The following is a 20,079-nucleotide window of genomic DNA, read 5'->3' as shown; positions in this document are numbered from 1 at the left end:
TAGCAGAAAAACTTGCAGATTAGGAAATGAACCTGCCTTTCGCCCCAAATGGGACATTGCATCATTCTTCTAAGAAAGTCAAAACTTTCCTTGAGCTAGAATTTGCACGTGCTCTGGTGCTTCCTACCAGAGGGGATAACATTGTCTTGGTCATGCCTGGTAGCCCTCCCGTCTGTGCACAGTGTTCCACTGTCCTGCTGGAACTGTGTGTGTGCAACACAGGTACCAACAACAGCAGAAATCTGCAGTGTCAACAAGCTGTGCCCCTTGCACTTGTTAACACTGCAGAAAGTTATGTGGGCATAACGCTTCCTTGAAATCATTTTGTACAGAATATCACATACATGCTCCAGGCACAGCCACGATACAATGACAACAACCAGTAGTGCTTGCTGTAGTGTTTTAGATCTGTGCTGATCTAAGTGCACATGTTGCTACGCTGCAGTCCTGCAAAGCCTTGTACATCATGGGAATGGGTAACCACATTCATTTCAGCTGTCACAACTGCTGAATGTCTTCCACAACAATTACAGTTCATTCAGGTAGGAGATGCTATAACTGCATCTCACTAACTTTTCAAAGGTGTTCACAGTCCTTAAAATGCCTGTTTGTCTGACTGGAGATCTAACTTACCTCATTACCACATGGCATATTTAAAAAGAAGAAAAAAAAGCCTGTTAATGAGCTGTATTAGACTGTATAACGGCAATTTAAAGTGTCAGACTATGGCAGTTACAGAGGGATACAGTACCTGCACGTCTAGAAGTCCATGAGATTGAAATGCACAGTCTCCAATCCAGGTCCCCGAGACCTGATCCAGTATTTGCACGTTTGTATACAATCTGGAAAGCTAATTTTTGTATTAAAACAAAGAAACACAAAGATAGGTTCAAGGCACCTTTAGACCAGCTTCCCTCCATTCATGCTGACTTAAGAGTACTCATAAGCTAGAAACTCATTTTGGTGCCCAGATCTGTAAGAAATGTTCTTACCTCACCACAGTCTGCAAAGTGCATCCTGGAGAGAATGTAACAGCAGGCACAAGAGCAGGGCTTCTGCTTTCCTCCCAGTCTTCCTTCCTCATGGGGTGCAGAACTCTGTCACTGGGTGAGCCACTGGTTTGTACAATTTACACATGAGCCAGCAGTGGTGATACGTGGCACGGACTGACAGACAGACCAACTCCAACACTAAGCTCATGTACTCCCTTTATTGAACTGTACTAGTTATTGCAATCAGATAAGTCACATTTATAAAGCAGACCATCCAGTTGCACTGAAACCGATTATATTCATTACATAGTTTTAATCACTGTCCGGTGAACTGGCAAATCCAATCAAAGCATTAGTCTTTAATTAAAAAAAGAAAAAGAAATATTCAGACAATAGCCAAGCAATCACATCACAACGCACAATTACCTAAATTCGCAATTAAAAAGCAGCTTAAAAAAACACATCTAATTTTTAACTATCAATATAATACAAGAAGCAACAAAGGGCAACAGCATCAAAGCAGATTTAGCTAACACTATAAATTCAGTCAGAAGCAGAAGCTCTAAAGTACACTAGCTGAAGCAGGACAATAAAAAATACTGAGCATGGAATACTTTTAATCTCTTCCATTAATATTCATTTCCAGCTGCTTATAATAGCAGCGCCTCATGGCCAAATCATTAGAGTTTTACATCTGGGTTGCAAATGACACTTTGATTGGATGTAATGTTCAAATGGTCCTCCCCACTGTGCCACCGTCAAGTCTTCTGCAGAGAGGTGTCCTGTAGTGCCAGTGGCTCACTGTGCGTGCTGGCTCAATGTGTGGTTCTGGAAAGACGAAAAAAGGAGACATGCATGAGGGGCAGAATAATAGAAAGCATGCCCATACCCTCCTACTCAGTACCATTTATGCAGAGCTCAACATAAAAGCTTCTCAATTATTACAAAACAAAATACAGTAAAGAAAAAGTACTCATAAGTAACAGCTGCCAATATGACACGTTTGCTTTGTTCTGATAGATCTGTTAATACTGGCATGAACTTAGACAAAAAATTCTACAAGCCAAGAACAGCCACAAGAGCTTCTTCCTTTTTTTCCCCCCCTTCGATACATACAAAGAAAGTGGTAGCACTTCATGGGCAAAATATGCCTTTAGGGATTCCCTTAAGTATAACAATTAAAAAAAAGTGAATCACTGTGGGAACCTGAGCCATATTGTACTCTTTTATTATCACTAGTAACGGGTGCAAGCGTTGGCAGAGAGAGACACCAGATTGTGACACACACTCCTCAGTCCAAGAAATACTTCAGCAAGAGCAGCTGAACCACCAATTCAGGCAACAGGGATATTAATCCCCAGCAGAAAGAAGACTGGATGTGTAATGCAGAAGGTAAATCTCTTTTAAGAACAGACCTTGTCCTACACATTTCTTTCAGCAGTCTTTTTTGTTCCTTTCCGGGCGGATCTCTAATAGCCTTGTGTCACCACAGCATCTCTCATCAGAGCATGCTGACCTGTATTGCCACTTTGTGCTGGAGCCAATAAATAGCAAAGCCAATCTTGAAAGCACATTTTCAGAGCGGTACCAACTCACCAACATTTTGCACTCTGACCAAAACCCCAGTCCTTCATATAAGCACAGCTTTATTTGTATGATTATTCAACTGCTGGAGCAACTGGAGAGGAGCTTCATGGTGAGCTTCCATTGGACTGGGTCCCCAGGCATTCAGAGATATAAAAATTCATGTGCATTATTTCAAACTTATGCAACTTCACTGGTTTCCATCTGCCTAATAACAGAGCTGGGAAAGTCCATCAGCTTGAAGAATATGTTTTTAAACATGAAATGAATTTTGAATCCAATTATTTATTTACAATAACAGTGCTTTAAAATAAAGTAAGATATTTTAACTTTTAATAAATCATCTGGCTCTTCTAAATTATCCACAGTTACATCTCAGTCAGGAAAGAAAAAACAATCCTCCACTCTATCCAGAAATGACATCTCCCTAATGAAAAGGGTCTGTGGAAGGGGCTGCTGGGCGGCATGCGGCCGTGACCCCGTTTGCAGTCAGCATTTCTGGCCTGTGCACTCCCAAAAGCTGACCACCAGGTGTCAGAAGTGCTGCTGACTTTCGACATCATGACAAAAGTTACCTGCGATATTGTACAGACGGGCTGAGAGGAAACTGCACAATAGCGGTCAGGCTTTAATGTGACAAAAGGTTAGAGAGAAGGCAGAGGAATTATAGCTGGAGCACACTCAGAGGGATCCCTTGTGAAATTAACTGACAATCAACTGATGACAAGAGTAAAATAACTGCATCTTGTTTAGCATAACATCAGCCCTGTGAACACAGCCCCAGCTAGCGATGTTAGTATTTCAGAATCAAAAAGGAGAAGTACTGTCCAAAGGCATGGAAAGCCTTTCAAGGGATAAAGCATTATATCTGAGTAATATCAACTGAAGTGATAGCTGAAATGGCTTTGCTTCTAGACAATTTATTGCTACCAAACATAAAATCCAATGGCTTTTTACTCTGTTATACATGCAGATTTTCCTAGCTTTAAAGAGGAACGACCTTTGCAGTGATAGATGTTATCCTGAGATCAAGTAACAAGTTATAGACGGGGATGAATGGAACCCTACAGACATGGTCACAGCACCGACAAGAAGCTTGTCCACCAAATGTAACTGGAGAAACATTTACAACTATTAAAAAAATCACATGAGGCACAGGGAGCACTTTAACAATGGGCATTTCCAGTGCACTTCATTACAATTCTATTTTTAGTTCTTCCCGAATATCAATAAAAAGAGTGAAACGTTCACCATTTTCCAATCGAAAGCAGGCTATGCACAGTAGACAAATCCATACTTATTTAGGTAGTGTCATTTAAAAGATAATGCACGATCAGCACTAGATGCATGACGCGCAGTCTACAGTCAGGGAGCATGATTTCAAACTTGTGTGGCTGCTGCATTGATTATACCAGGCAGGTCAATAAAGGAATGGTATGTGGCTCTTAATCTGATAATGAAGCTTTCATTGTGAGCCCTCCCTCCCCAAACATAGGTTAATAATACATTCTGAACACTCCTAATGCAACCAATACGCTGTTTTTGTGAACCGAATTTACATACAGTAACATCAGATTATACTGAAATCCTGCAGCTATTCAGAGCTGAGTCAGACAGGAGCTGAGAAAGTAAGCATGCTATAGAGCCATCTATGTAACACAAATAAAACACACACATTCCATATGCAGACTGTGATTTTGTTTTACTGCCTTGGGAATGGACCATTTATTCCCTTTGCAAGCATTATTGGCAATCAATACACTGACTAGTCCCAGGGCCAAGCAGTTAATAAATAGAGCCACATCTTACAACATTTTCACAAATGTATCTGTGATGTCTAAGTATAAAAGAGTCTGAGCATCCTCTGCAGCCAGCACAGGTTTCTCACGTATGGCAATGTGTTTCAGACCACACAAACATGCCTCCCAATAAGGTCTGTTAACCTCTGTTTCCTACTGCAAGTCATCATCACATCACATCTTGCTTTACTCACTCTGCCCTGTGTGTGTGGAGCTTACTTGAACCACACTCCACAGAAGTCAGAAAGCATCCAAGTTCAACAATTATGTCTCTATTCCCATGTGTTCTTTGCATGTTTAACCCATGCATTGCGTGCTTACAAAATGACACTGGGCATCTCTATGCATGCCTACTAACAAATTGCCCCCTGCTGACCTTGATTTCAGACCAGTTATAAAAGTTTACTCCTGGCAGTGACAGGCCTTAGCAGAAATAGCTCACCCCTCTGCTACTGTCAGCTATGCCAGGATGAAACCATGAAGTCCAGGAGGGACCAAGCATCTTGAAATGTGCAATGCCACGGGAATGCTTCCACCCACGTAGCCTTCCGTTGACTCATCAGCAAACTTCCCACCCCTTCTCAACAGGAGGGTGAGCGGGAAGCGGCTCTCATGTGACTTGTCAATTCCAGAGTTTATATTTAAAATAAATAAATATATAACCTAACGGTGATTTCCAAAGGAAAATACAGCAGCAGCAAAAATGAGGGCTCTCCAGGCATGCTTACGCATGTATTTGCACATCCACGTGAGTACACATTTGGGGCTGGCAGGAGGCAGGACATAATTTGGAAGCTGAGCATTAAAAATGGCTCTTTTCAGCTCCTGTTAGGTCCCCAGGTTTACGCATGGCTCGCAGCTGATACCCCACAGAATACATCATTCTGAGACATGACTGCAGCTGGAAAATTCTATAGCAGCACTAAGTCACCTGTCAAGATCAAGTAAGTCACAGCTTATTTATAGGGCAAAGTTGGAAAATTTTTTCTTTTTTTTTTTTTTTCCTTAATAATCAGACAAAATGGATCACAATTCTGATAGCCAGATCAGGTGGAAAAATGCAACCACCCTGAGCCCCAGGGCTGTCTCGGTGTTTAAGTGGAATTTTCTACTTGCTGCACAATCCCCAGATGAACCATTTGCGGAAGTATCTGTGACCAAGGAACTGGGCGACAGGTTTTGCAGGAAATAAAAAGATTTCAAAGAACGGTTGGTTACTGTCCCTGTATGCACTGATCGCTCTGCACATCTTCCCTGGGGACACCCCCTGCCTGCCCTTTGGATATGGATCAAGCCACTTGTGCAGGACACCTACAATGAATAGTTCTTTTTCTATGTGCATTATTACGAAAACACTGGCATGACATTCTCCATTTTCAGAGTGCTATGTCAAGAAGAAAAGCATTGCTCTTGAAAGATGATCACTTACAGCAGTTAAAGGAACTCTTACAAGCTACATAAAGATTGAGAGAAAACACACAGAGAGAAAAGCAGCACATGATGGAGCCAAGTTCCAAGCCATGCAGTCAAGCTGGGAGTCTCCCACACTGCAGCAAAATTCCCTGCCAACAATTCACAGGTGTACTTCATAGGAGCAGGTGAAAAAAATAAAATGCAACTGTGAGGGGGGAAAGGGGAGGGGTGATAATGGTCTGAGGCCATAATACATCCAGTCTATAGTGCCACTGTGTATGTGTTACACATTTAGGTGTTTCACACCAGCCATTTCAGAGCCGTACTACCTATGCACCTAAAAGACCATGTTACACAGGAATTAAGAAACTGCACAACAGGGCTGGTGATGCCCACTATCCTCAAATGAAATTCATAAGCCTTCTACAGTTTTATGTAGAGGCTGAGGCTCCAATTAAAGGCTGTAAAACTCTCTCATTCCAAATAATATTAAAATGTACAGGAACCATTCTCCAAATTATTTCAACAGGAATTACAGAGACAGAACATCTATGTGACAAACAGCCAATGTGAAACCAAATTGGTTATCAGGACATGGTGTGACCCATGACTGTCTGAGTGTGTTGTGTACCAGGGAGCAGCTGCTCCATGAGGGAGACACTGCATGGCTGCCCCATGCCTGTGCAAGTTGCTCTGGCACCGCAAACCACCTGGACTGGAAGCATTGACTTCAACAGTGCCATGTGAACACAGCTGCTTGGTCTCACAGTGGTTGGCCATTCCTATTCACTGCATTTTCTCCAAGGTGAGGAGTCCTCTGGCTTGGGGCAAAAGCCCCAGCAGTGCATCTGCCCAGCAGGGCTGAGGCACTCAAGAAGCGATCCCGCCACATAACATCAACACACACATCCTCAAGATGAAAACTAAACCCCAGATTCAGACATTGGCTTGGGGACAAAGTTCAAGTCTCACATTTGGACATAAATGTAAAAACGAGACAAAAAACCTCCCCAAGTGCTACGAACAGAAGTTAGAGTGTCTAAATATTTACGAAATACCATCTGCAACATTCTTTTTTTAAAAGATGTTTTGCATCATTCGAATTCAGAATGGTCCAAAAGGCTCTCAGCCATTATTCTTCACAGATGTACATGCACAGGGACTCACTCTAAGAGCAATCCATAAACATCAAAATCTTTATGTCTTGACTTTATAAAGAGATTACTTCAGGCAGAGGACACAGGACAAGCCTTGCTTTAGCCAATGAGGATTATGCTCTCTATGGAAAGCAGTGAGCCTTAAATTGGTGCTGCTCTAAATCCTAAACTGGAGAGGAATTCAGGGGATGCCTTGACCCAGAAGAGCAAGAGGAGAAAAGCTAAGTAAAAAAAGAAGAAAAATAGCACACTAAGAAGGAGAGCAATACAAAAAGGAGAGAAAAGAGAGAGAAGGAGAGCAAGCTTGCTTTACAGGAAAAAGTGATTTATTTTTATTTTCAATTTTTGGTCATTACTCTGCCATCAGACTAAAGACAAATCACCTTTGCACTCCCTTGCAGTTCATATGTGCTTATTTTTAGAACTGTTTGACAATTATCCAAGGGTCTACGACTAACAGATGGCCTGTCTTAAAGCCTCATATGTTCACTAGTTTGCACTTCTGACAAACAGTAAATGTACTCAAGAGTGTGCCATAAACAGGGCTGAATGAATACTCAGAACACGATTTAGTTAATACACTTCATTAGAGCCGATAGTGGTAACCAATGCTTCCCATAAAACCGAGTGTTAATTCCCCTTCCAGTTGCTTCAGGTAACTCTTACCCAATGACATTTATATGTTTAGATCCTACTTCCCAGGAAATACAGCATCACTTCTTCCCTTTCCCCTGATACTTCACCCACCACATAAAATGCTTGTAACAACTCAACTCCAAGTTATCATGGTACTCAATAAAAAGAAATTGTCAGGCAAGACAGGTTCACATGTCCCTTCTTTATCTGAAGAATCCCTTGAAATTGAGGTAGAAACAAACAAAAGGTGGCACATCCTTTGTGAAAGGAAAAGTCTGCCTGTGTTCCTGCCTCCTTCACATCTCTCAGCATCTGATAACTTGCTATACCTTAGTCAGTCCCAGCACTAGAACACTTTGAGCTGGCACTTCAACAAATGCAGTTAGGAAGCTGTCCTTTACAGTGCATTGAACAAAAAACCAAACCAAATCAAAAACAAAAACCACTTCAAGTGTGCAGGAAAATGCACCTGGAGGTTTGGTGCCTCCAAAAGCTAAGCCAGCTATTTCAGACAGGGAGATGTGCACCCCGGTCACTGATGTTGCACACCCTCTGCCAAACGCACCTCAGCACCAGCCACCCCAAGTGCTTTGTCTGAAGTCAGTAGGTTCAGAACTCGTAGAATGCACATGTGGAAAAAAGCCGATCCACGCATGGCCAACTAAACACTGTTGGCTTTTTTGTTTAGTAACTCTTTTCCTACTGCTCGTGTTTCTCTATATTGAAATGCAACTGCCCGAGCATTGTTCTTTACAAATCACACACACGCACTCGAGCACCACCCCCCAACCCTCGCCTGTCTTTGTTCTGCATGCACAGGTCTGTGTGCTCGGCTGCCGTGCTGGACAGTCCGAACAATTTGCCATTCTGCCTCCATCCTGTCATTGCTTTTGTTAATTCTAACATTTCCTTGAATTTGGATATGCATTTTCATGCTATTTCAGGTTTGAAACATTACCTTTTAATACAAATACCTTCCTTACAGTTATTTTCTCCAGTGCCAGGCTTCCCTTGCACTAGCTAAGGATTTTGTGGATGATTTATGAATTTAATTTCTCTTCTAATTCAGGTTGCATAGTCCTAATTGGACTCTGACAATGTGTTTCCCCTTTCCACATGAGACTAATAATTCAGTACCGTCAGTCTTCCTGACCTGACATCTCTTTGTATTCTCTAAAAACTCCAAATAAAATAAGGCGATCCTATTACAAGTGGACCACAAATACTAGCTTAAACCTGGCACAGCATCTCACATTCCATTAAATATCTCATCGGAAAGTCTATATGCTTCCTTCAAAAAACACGGGGTAAAATACTGGAGCACAAAAGCAAACTGAAGCCTTTGGGAACATTTCCTTACCACGGCACTTTGGAAATAAAAACCACAGGAGAATATATTATTAAGAAATACGCAGAGACTTCTGTTAGAGAAACTCACTGTAAACACACTCTGATTCACTGAGGCACCCAATGAAACAAGGGAGCTAATAATACCTGTCCCGAGGGACCACATGCTCCTGAGAATTTTACTCAGAAATGCAAATGCAACACATCCGTGTGGCTTGGAGCCTGCAGTATGCTACACACAGGATCAAAATCAGTGGAGGGAAGAACCGTGTACTTCTTAATGTAAAGCGGGGGGAGGGCAGATTTCATTACTGTTGTCAGAAGTCCATGAAAACAGTCTTTTTAGGATTCCTATGCTCCTCTACAGCCTCAGCATTTATCCCCGGTGAATCCCCATTTATGCTGACCCTGACAGAAGGGCTGCTTGCAGGATGCCCGCATGCTGCCTGGCAATGCCCCTGGTGTTTCAGTTCCACAGGAGCTGCTTCCACCCCATGGCTGGCACCCACCTGGCAGGCAGTGGCACTTCATGCTCTGCCAGAGTCTGAAGAAACTTCCACTGTTGTGCTAACAAAAGCAAACATGTTCCAGTGCTGACATACTTTATCCATTTCTGGGTCCTAAGCAGGGAAGCACTGCATTACAAAACCATTTCCAAGGGCTGAAGCACTTTCTAGGAATCTTCTTAGCTATTCCTCTCAAAACCACGATTTGTTGATTTCTTTAGGCCTATCCGAAGCACATCCCATTAACCTCTCCTTGATCTAAGGTAACACATGCCACAGAAGCTCAAAACTGTTCATTCCTTTGGGGGCTGACATCATCACTGTGGGACACTCTGCTCCTCTTCTACAAACACTGAATAATTTTTAGAAACTACTTTGAACTGAAGGAAAACACTTCACGTAGCACCTTTAGCACTCACCAGTCAAAATGCACTGACAAAAGCTTAATTGAAGGACTGTTTCTATGGGAATACAAACCAACAAAAGCCATGGCATTCAAAGTTGAACCTAGAACTGGCTCCTTCACTTACCCCGCTGTTCCTTGGCATGGCAAGGGTCACTGAACAGCAGCTGATTTTTTGTAGCTATTTTTCCTGCAGCAGTAAGGTATTCTTGGTGGCAAGGACTGGGTATAAAAGAGCTTCAGCCTTGACTGTGAATTTTAATGCAAACATTAACAGGGGCACATCTTGAGCCTTTACTTAGGCAACATCTTCCATTAAGAGCCATGGGAGCTGCAGCTGAACACAGTTCCTTGGACCAAATAAGCAAGTGCAGAAAGACTGGCTCCAAATGAGGTACATCTATCGGCATTTAGGTTATAGGTAACACAGCTCTTTCATCCGTGATTCTTCTAAAAAGCAGCAACTAAAGAAAAACCCTCTCTAATGGAATACAGATGTGACAAATTGTATTGCTTAGCATTATGGATGCATTTTTCTTAAAGGCAGATGAATATCTCCATCACATGGTGCCCACACACTGCTCGATCTGACAAAATGAGTGGTCAATGACCTGTTGCCCTGGACACAGTGGCTGTTACTGCTGATTTCCAATTTCAAAAGGGGCATAAAATCCTCCAGTACAAGTCTCTGCTATAAAATAGCAAGGCCATAGTTTATAGAAGCACTTTACATGCCTCCCCATTAGCACACACGCCACCGGCAGAGCAGGAATCTGCAGACAGAGCTGTCATCAGCCCACTGCCCACTGCCTGAAGGAATTAACCCCAGAGGAGCTGTTAGTATGAAGGAGCCAAGGATGACTGGTTCCCATAAGGAACAGTGGGGCCAAAATAACACCAACGTGAACTGTCTCCTCAAAGACATCACGAGACAAAGCAAGGAGGCAATGTTGCCATGCTGTGTGAACAAAGTAACTGTAGCTGTTACAAAATGGGATTTTCCAGGCAGTGCTATTGCATTACAAGTGTCACTGAGATTTAGAAAATTTGACTCCTAAACAGCAAGATGCTACATTTTAAGCAAGCATGATTTCATGCAAAGGCTAAAAGCACGTGTGAACCCCAAAGGAGGATGAATTTTCCAAGAACAAATGTTTTACAACCCCAGATGACAGATACACTACATGTGATCCAACCTCAGTGCCCATGGCCACGTGCTCAGGTTGAGCTGCCGCAGAAACAAAGGGGGTTTGGTGGTTGGGCAGGAGCTCACCTTGGGGTTGGCTCTGCAGGCAGCAGGCTGCTGTCCCCACGTGCTGCACAGCCGGAGCCACGCAGGCTCTGCAGCGCTGACCTCTGGGTCTCTATGCCACCTGCCCAGGACACAGCAGAGGACACACAAGATGCTCTGCAGAGAATCAGCTCAAACACTGCAAGAGAATAAACTCAGGACTGCTTCTGCCAAATATGGGCTGGCACACACACGTAGTGGGGTGGCAAAGCCTTGCTGAACCCAGGCTCATGCTACACGACAGCACAAGGTATCTCTATGCTGAGCACATCAGCATCTGCAGTGTTATCTGTATCATCTGGGTTTTTCCAGCAAAGCCCCATCACCTCACTGTGGATGGGCAGTTTCCTACATTTCACATTATTCTATCAATATGAAACACGTGAAGAAAAGATTAAGCTCAGCAATCAGCCCAGGAGCATTTGCTACATGCATTGGGTCACGGCACGCATACGCTCAGCCTGCACATAAAGCACTGCTGTGCCTCTTTGGTTTAACACAGAACAGGCACAATCTAGGGGAAAAAAGTTTTCCAAATGATCTCAATTTCCTCCTTTCTCCTCTGGTCAAGGTGTGATATGAAACCAATCTCAAAACATGGTGTTAAAACAAAGCATTAAGTACACAAACTGAATACACTTCTCTGAAAACAACTTCAGGAACAGCAAGCAAGACTATTGCAGAATTGCTGTATGTCTGTACATAACTCAGCTCCATGAGAGCAGGCTGGACTGCAAATACAACAGCCTTCCTGCCAAAAGCACAAGGTGCAGGCAGTGACAGCCCTGTGCACAAACCCAGCTGCAGGCAGGCAAGCTACCAACTTGCTGGATCATAGTTCCTTCTTTTGTTCTTACCAGGCCCCATTGTTTCCTGACCACTCACTGCTCAAGCTTTATATCCAACCTCACAGAGCAAGGCCAGCAGGTATGCCAGTGAGGAAGCGGCCAGTAGCAGTCTCATGCTATTTAAAATGACCCCAGGAAGGCTGCCCAAAAGGCAGGACTGGGTCCTCAGCTGCATCCAGCTACAATGGGGAAAAGCACTGCTCCCTCGCCTTTCACTGACCAAGAGCCAAACCCAGAGTTAAATCCTAGATCTTGTACTTGGCATAGCACAAGTACACCCAAGGCCTTCTAAATTTCTTCATGAAACTATTTTTCAGATGCCTTCTAATGGCAGAAGTGGGGGGATGAGGGGGCTCCACCAGCACCGCAGGAGTAGGAAACTGTGGTACAGCATCAGTCCAGGATTTCCTGTCTGAAATCTGGGCTTCACATATGAAATACAATATACACACAATGCCTGTACACTTGCCATACATTTATTATCTTCCTGGGGAAATGATATAAAGGACAAAAGAGACTGTGTTTACTCCCTCCCCCGCTGCTTTTACAATCTAATATTTTATTTCTCCTGGACATAAATTTCAGATTTAAACAAAATCCCTGAAACCTAAAGATGCTGCACAATAGAGGCTAGGACGGTATTTCTTTCTATTTCAGAGAATGACTGCTTAATGCATTGCTCTGTTTAACAGTAGCCTTGAATTTCTGAGTTAAAAAGGAGACCGTTACACTGTGGCAGACCCCAGATGAAAATGCATGTGGACTAAGATCACCTTCAGACAGTTAAAAAGATCTGGTCACTGAAAATAGTTCAGACTACTTATTATTATTATTTTTCCCCCCATTGAAGCCATACTGGGGAATTCTTTTACATTTTGCATATACTGTAGCTACATATCATTCACATCTCTCAAAACTAAGTACCTTTCTACGATGTAAGAAAGACCTGCAATTAGAAACACAACCATGTTCTCTTTAAGGAAAAGAAAATAACCAAAATCCATATTTGAACCTCTCAGCAGGTCAGACAGCAGCGATCTTAAGGAAACTGCAAAAAGCCAGGGTATAAATTCATGCTAACTGTTACAAAGATACCCATCTAACTAGCGACTGAAACTGATGAATCCGCTGAAAGGTGATTTTCGACTCCACTAACGTTTGTTCTCTTCCACTAATAAAGTAAATGCTTTTCAGTAACTGTGCTGCTTCTGAATGCTGATTTCTGTTTAAGTAGGCTTTGGTTCTCACTACCAAAAAATAAATAAATTAAGAAGTGCCTATCAAATATCTTTCCTTTCCAAAGGTCAAACCAAGCTTTTAAAGAACAAGCAACATTTCAGGCCAGAGAGGACAAAACTCCCATCAGATAAATGGTGTGTGTAATGACTGAGAACCATGGCTGCCTCAGGTTTCTTGAATGGGCTGTAGGATGGAATTTGGCACAAACAGTCTGATGTTGAAGCTTACATCTCTTTTACTGCAGACAAGAAATTCACTAAAATATATAAATAATGAATGTGGCTGGGGATCTCTGCTGGTACTACTGCTGGTTCTGCAAGATGCAGGAGCAGAAACAGACTGCTCCGTGTTTTTGTTATTACTGAATCCTTGTTCTCCCGGCAATAAACACAGAATATTTTACCTGCAATGGCTTCTGCAGAACATTTGATATAAGTTTCAGCTCTTTAAAAGTGCCAGCAAATTGCAGAAAGATAAGTTACAAAGACGTACCTAATTTGCTGTGATGAATTGTGTGCATGCTTCAGTGAGCAAAACTGCAGCTGAGACCTATTATATTTAATGATCTAGACATTTCTTGTGAAAACACTGAGGCATATACTCTTATGTCTGGACAAGCACCTCTGTTTTGCTCCAACAGCAAGCAAATGAAGAAATGGAAGTTCTAAAAGCATACTGTACTCCACCTTGTTTAAAAGCTGTTTAAAACAGACTGCTCAAGCTCCACTGTTTTCTTCTTTAAATAGTGCTTATATTCTGCCCTTTCCAATGCAGCATCCCTGCTCCTTTGGATGACAGTGATACTCACAGGAGGACACAGAGCTAATCCATGCTCAGAACCCAAACTACACTCCATAGCCATTTCTACTGCAAAAAACAAACAAAAAACCCAAACCACCAAAGTGGCCGTGTTAGAGAACTCCTCCCATCAGCAACTATAAATAAACATTGTGACAAGACTTTCTGAAGAAAAAAAAAAAACCAAAACAAAACAAAACACTAAAAGAACAGAAAAAGAAACAAAACCCCACATTTTTTTTATTTGCCTACATACTACAAAAACATTCTCTTTGTTACAAGGACCATGCCCTGCTTGGGGCTCTGGTGGTGGGAAGCAATAGTATCTGGATCTGTTGTCCCAGGGTCACTGCTGCTGCACAGCCAGCTGTGCTGATGGGCACGCTCACAGACCCACAGCTGGCTGCAGGCAGAGCAGAGGGAATGAGACTTTGTACCACCTTCCTATGGGGACAGGAATTTCACCTAACGAATGCATCAAGGACTTCTAAGTAAAATGTCTGAGGTTTCCTGGCCTCTCAAGTCTGGCTTCTCCATAATTTTCCTGCACAGATTTGAGTGCAGCTTCAGACTTGCCAAATTTGCCAAATTTGTAAAATAGGGAAGAAAAGAACAAGTAAGTTTAATTCATTCACAACCGTAAAAAACAAAAAAACACTATCACAAATCTGCAGAGAGAAACCGCACAAAGTGTAGATCCACAAATCTAAAGGCTCATTTTTCTCCCTCCCTGGTCAGTTTGAACTCTTTTTTTTGGTCATTCATTATTCAACAGAATGGAGCAAATCATATCTAGTGCGTTTGACTCCAGAAATGAGGATTTCAAAGTGCTTTTTCATTCACCCGAGGAGCTGCTAAATACTATCACAGCAGTAATTTGCAATAGTGTGCTAAAGAATGAAGAAAAGGTATTTGTTAATTGTTGACATAACAAAATTAATTTTCCATCCCTAAACTTTTTCCCATCTCTCCTGTGAGCTCTGATGCAATGTTACCGACTGGCACTGCTGAAATGCCAACTTGCATTTCTCATCCTTAATTTCACTCTAAATGTCATTAGTAATTGTTATTGCCAGACCAGAGAGTGCAATCTGGTCTTTCCGAAAGAAAATCTATTTCTCATTTCTTCTCCTGTGCTTCCTCCTTTTGGTCAAGGATGGATGTTTAACGTGCCCACGTGCTCTGCTTCCAATAGCAGGGAAATCTGGAAGTAAAACATTCCTGCTGTATTTATTTACCCACAGTGTGCTTGAATCTTTATGATTACCAAACCGTATGTTCAGAGGGGTCTTTAAAGCTTAGCTTTCAAGAACACTAACAAGTCTTAATTGAATAAAGCTAACAAGTGCAGGAAGGAGACATCCTTTAATGTACACATACAAACCTCTCTCTGGATTCTTCCATCAGTTCCTTCTTTTGGTGGGTAATCATGTTGCCAAACACAAAAGCAAAACCTTTGCATGTAGTGTTTTTCCCCTCTTCCTGCCACATGTGAAAAAAAACAAAAACAACAAAACAACAATCCTCAGCCTGGATGTGTACAGCACAGCTAGCTTTGGTCTCAGCTAGCGTGGCACATGTTCACCCACAAAGCACAAAGGGTTTCCACCGCTGAGTGGAAGCAGAGGTTGGATGCATTCAAAGGAAAGCCTGCAAGCACACAAGGTTGATTCCTTGCACACCTCCACATGGCACACCACTGATTTACAACCATGTTCAGCACCCACAGAGTTTGGCCTCCAGCAGCAAGGGGAGAACGGCACCCTGGCACTAGGATTCCATCCTGGGAGGGATGTGTGCCACGTGTGTGCCATGACAGACCTTTAAGTGGCTCCCCAAAAATCAGCATGTCTTACACACATGTATTGACACTGCATTATAATGTATATAAAATAGTTCAAAGCTAGGCTGCATTTCCATATCCATTAACTAAAGGCATCTTAGCTCAGAATAAATAGACATTTGGACACTTCCAGCCAGGAATTGTGCTTTCAATAAACACAATTGATGCATATACATTGTCTCTTGGCGGCTTACACTCATGGCCATCTGTTGGGATGGCATGGTGCCTACACAAAAGTTGGTTGGACCCTTGCCTTAGGGCATAGATGACAGGCAACAACGGGTTTAGCTGGGCAGCCTGAGCGCCAGCTCCAAGTGCCATCTCTGCTGTAGGAAGCCCCTTCTGTGTGCCAGCGCTGCCACATTGGAACGACATGCCTCCTTACACTTGATCACACATGTTGACACTTGGGTGCACTTAAGTGCATTAATGACTCAAACGATGCCTTTCACCTGGCTCCCTTTTCTTCCCCCACTCTGCATCACTGCTGGGTTTTCTGCACAAGCTAATGCCAAGTTAGGCACACTTTGTTGGCCAGGGCCAGCCACAGAACGGCATTAATGGTGCAAGAAATGAAGGCCTCTTTAATTGTGGGACAGCTACTGATATTTCTGAGCTTCAGCTTAGGCGAGTCTTCACAGACTTGAGAGACCTTTACGTATCTCTCTGAAGAGATCTCAGAGATGATAAAAAAATAAAATGAAGCAATATGATGGTCAGAATTTCCTTTACAAACAACAACAACACAAAAATGCTGCACCTTGTAACCACACCAAGTACAGGGCAGTCTGGGATTTCTGCATCACCCCTCACACAAAGCAGGAGCCTCAGCCTGGGAGGGGCTGGGTTGCCTCCCTTGCTTTTGTACAGCATTCCCCTCCTGGGTGTTAGGCTCAGGACAGAACTGCTTCTGCTGCAGAGCCCCGGCAGCATTCCCACAGCTCTGCAAAGGCACTTCTCAGCTCTGGGCACTATGAGAGCCATCTCCTAACCCCGAGTTTGTAAACAGCCACACAGATCTCCCCCACTGAATTCAAACCTACTGAGATCCACAGACCCAGGGGGCAAAACTCTTCTGCACGGTGACACCAGAGCAGAGGTAATGCTTCTGGTTTCGTAGTCCATAACAAACGTTCAGGCAGACAGACTCAACGTGATGGGTATGTGCCTACAGCACTTTTAATTTTTAATTATTGTTAGTTATAATTATCTGACTGCGTCTGAATGAAACCCAGCAATATGGCTGGAATAGATTTTGGTGTTCTTGTAATTTATTAGCTTTGTAACTACTAATAATTAAAATTTAACAATACTCTAAGCACCACAGCAACGTTTTTTAGAAACGCAGGCCAGATCTGCTCACATCACTGCCTGGGTCATCCTCAGGATTTTAAAGGAAGAACAAACAGTAAAAAGAAAAAGAAATAAATTAATGTGTTAATGCAGAAATGTAAATTCGATCCAAAATGAAAAAATAAATAGTTTTTATTTGTAGAAAACTGCTCACATATTTTGTTGATGCTTCATACGGAGCTTAGAAAGAGCTTGTGGTTTGTTTCCAGCTACTGTGTTGACTCTGCAGTCCTGCTAAGCCCTGAAACAAGCAGGGGTTACATAAGTGGGAGGAGCGCTGCTCTCCCGGTCCTGTTGCCCCACCACGCTCCCCTGTCCCCAGGGAAACATCTTTCCTGCAGCAGCATCAAAATGCCATAGATTTGCATTTCCCTCTCTGACTGTATAAACACTCGTCCAGAAGCACTGAGATATTTCAGAGTCTCGTAAGAACAATTTGACTCCTATTTAATTCAGCTTTCTCACCCCCCCAGGAAGGAGGCAAAGCCTGTTTTTTGCCCCAAGTAGGAGCTGGTGACACCAAAGGGTTCCAAAGAGATGGGTGCAGACCCAAGATCTTTTCAGTCTCTCTTCTTTGCTCTGACCACTGGTGGCAAACAGAGCCTTTGAATGGAGCCTGGGGGCTCTCATTCCCCACCTGCTTCACTGCAAGGCCCAGGGAATGCTGGCAGCAGCATCTGGCTACCCCCAGCCTCACAGCAGTGCTTGCAGGGAGGCCCCAGGGCTGCAGAGCAGCACCTCCACATTTCCCATGAGGGCCTGTTGTCCCCGGGTGGCTCAGAGCAGTGCCCTGCTCCCCTGGGCAGCATGCAGCTTAGTATGAGATGTGTCTGACACCAAGCTGACATTAAAGGCAGACTTTAAAAAGAAAACCTGCTTAGGGCTTGAGCTGCTGTAATCAGTGGAAAGAATCCCGAGGACTTTGATGTGGACCAAATCAAACCCCTGGAGGACGTTCATGGTAAATCATTATTAATATAACGAGCTCAATTTCTGTGCAGCAGCTCATGCCTGTTTATAGATATATGAAAATTGCCAGCTTTTCACATAAAATAAAATGAGGAAGGAGACAGACCACAGTGTTAACCAATGAGCCATAGTAGCCACTCTCCTTTTGATACATGTTCATTTAAAGGACCTGGGCACCTGAAATGACAGTGAATTCCTCCAGTGAAGCTCTCTTAATTTAACAGTTTGACATATCTCCAAAGCTGAGCAGAACGAAAGCCCTTTACCCATAACAGGCACTGAAACAGCTGAACACCTGTGCTAGTACCTGGCAGTACCCTGCTCCCCCGGTACCTGGATTGCGTGCGCATTGTTTATTGTATCCCTTGCCTTGGTTTTCATCAATTGTAATCATTTAGGAGGAAACAGTATGATTAACAGAACACAAGCAAACAGCAGGAATTAATCCTTTAAGTACAAATACTCCATTGGTTATGTGATGGCTCCTTGGAAAATGCAGTGGCAAAAGAGCACACACGAAAACTCTCCTTCAGGTTCCTCTAAAAAAATCACTGTTCAGTCACATTTTTCTTATTGCAATTCTCAATTCAAGTAAATGAGGAGGCACATCCCCCAGCTGGGGGCAATGCTGTAACCCTAACCCTAAGCCCCCAGTATGTACTTTATTTCTGACCCATCATTGGAGCAGGCAGGGCTCCCTATCATATTTTGAACATTAAAGACTAGAAGTTCAGCTGTCAGAGGTCAGCAGTCCACCCCCACATCTGCACACCCCATGTGCCACAATGGCTCCAGCTGCACAGTGGCAGGTGGCCACCTCCAGACAGCAGTGCTACAGCCCAGGATGGGCTCAGAGGACTCTCCTGTCCCACTGGTGAAGGCTGCCCTCCCTATTTCTACACTTCAGCAAGTGCTTTCAGCAGGATGCATGAAGTGCCATAGCCTTGATGTATTATGAATTAGGTATAAATTTACTTCTTTTTTCCAGGCCATTCTCATCATATTCATAGATGTCAATCTCTGCAAACAGGATGTGAAAAACAAGGAGCTGCCAGCCCTTCCTCCCCTGCCCTGAGGGCACCCTCAGTTATCACACTGACTATTTCCACCATGCTTCGTATTTAACCACACCGTGTTTTGTTTCCTCATTTCCAATGAGATAACGTAAGCAGCCGAATAACCGTTCTGTTTTCTTTTCCTCTGGCAGTATTAGCATAACCTCCCTGACTCATCACTCCAGGTTCACACCAGAGTTTCCACAGCTTATAAAATGAGCTCTGTTCCTCCAAGCTTTCTTAAGCCTTGGTTTTACAGCTCCATCAGATAGCGTAAACTTCAAAGCACAAACACACACTAAAATACAACTGCTAGTTCAGAAATGAAAAGAGGGTTTGATTGTTGCAGGAGTGTTATGCTGCTGAAGCAGGATTTGCCCCAAGCACTGACATGTACACTTGGAGTGGGGAGCTTTTCATCACATGGCACACATACACCTCTCTTGGCATGCACTGTGTTCAAGATAACTGTTTAGAGAAACGTTTACAAGTCAGCAGGGCTAATTCATACTGCTCCAGGACATCTCTAGAAGGTACTTCTTCCTGCACTGCATGTCATTCTCCCCAGTCTCCTCCTTTTCCATGTTTTTTTGCAAGAATGACATTCAATTTCTCCTTGAAATATTGGAATACTCACTTTTCTAGAAGAACTTCCAATGATCTCACTTAAAAATACAAAAAGCAAACCAGGCATTGGTTCAGATCTTAACATGAAAGAAATAGCTGTTATTTTACAGCAGTGGGATGAGAGCTGAAAAGTCAAATTCATCAAGCAGACTCACGTGGTGGATAGCGATTTTCCCCCATAAGAATTTTCCCCCACTACTAAGAGACCGAATCGTTTAT

The 20,079-nt window shown here is 43.1% G+C and overlaps 1 protein-coding gene across 4 annotated transcripts in view; it reads right to left on the bottom strand.

Moving 5' to 3' along the window:
- Positions 1-1,191: 1,191 nt before the first annotated feature.
- The window catches only part of ZNF423 (zinc finger protein 423), a 192,950-nt gene continuing 174,062 nt past the window's right edge, over positions 1,192-20,079 (bottom strand). For all 4 annotated transcript variants that reach the window (XM_015873489.2, XM_015873490.2, XM_015873488.2 and 1 more), the window contains one exon: positions 1,192-1,820. In XM_015873489.2, coding sequence (XP_015728975.1) covers positions 1,791-1,820 — 30 coding nt within the window. In that variant the 3' untranslated portion in view covers positions 1,192-1,790. The remainder of the gene's footprint in view (positions 1,821-20,079) is intronic.

Source organism: Coturnix japonica, chromosome 11 (genome assembly GCF_001577835.2).
Source record: "Coturnix japonica isolate 7356 chromosome 11, Coturnix japonica 2.1, whole genome shotgun sequence".
Classification (NCBI taxonomy): Eukaryota; Metazoa; Chordata; class Aves; order Galliformes; family Phasianidae; genus Coturnix; species Coturnix japonica.
Note: the sequence above shows the minus strand (reverse complement) of the source record. Positions and strands in the feature narration are given on the sequence as shown.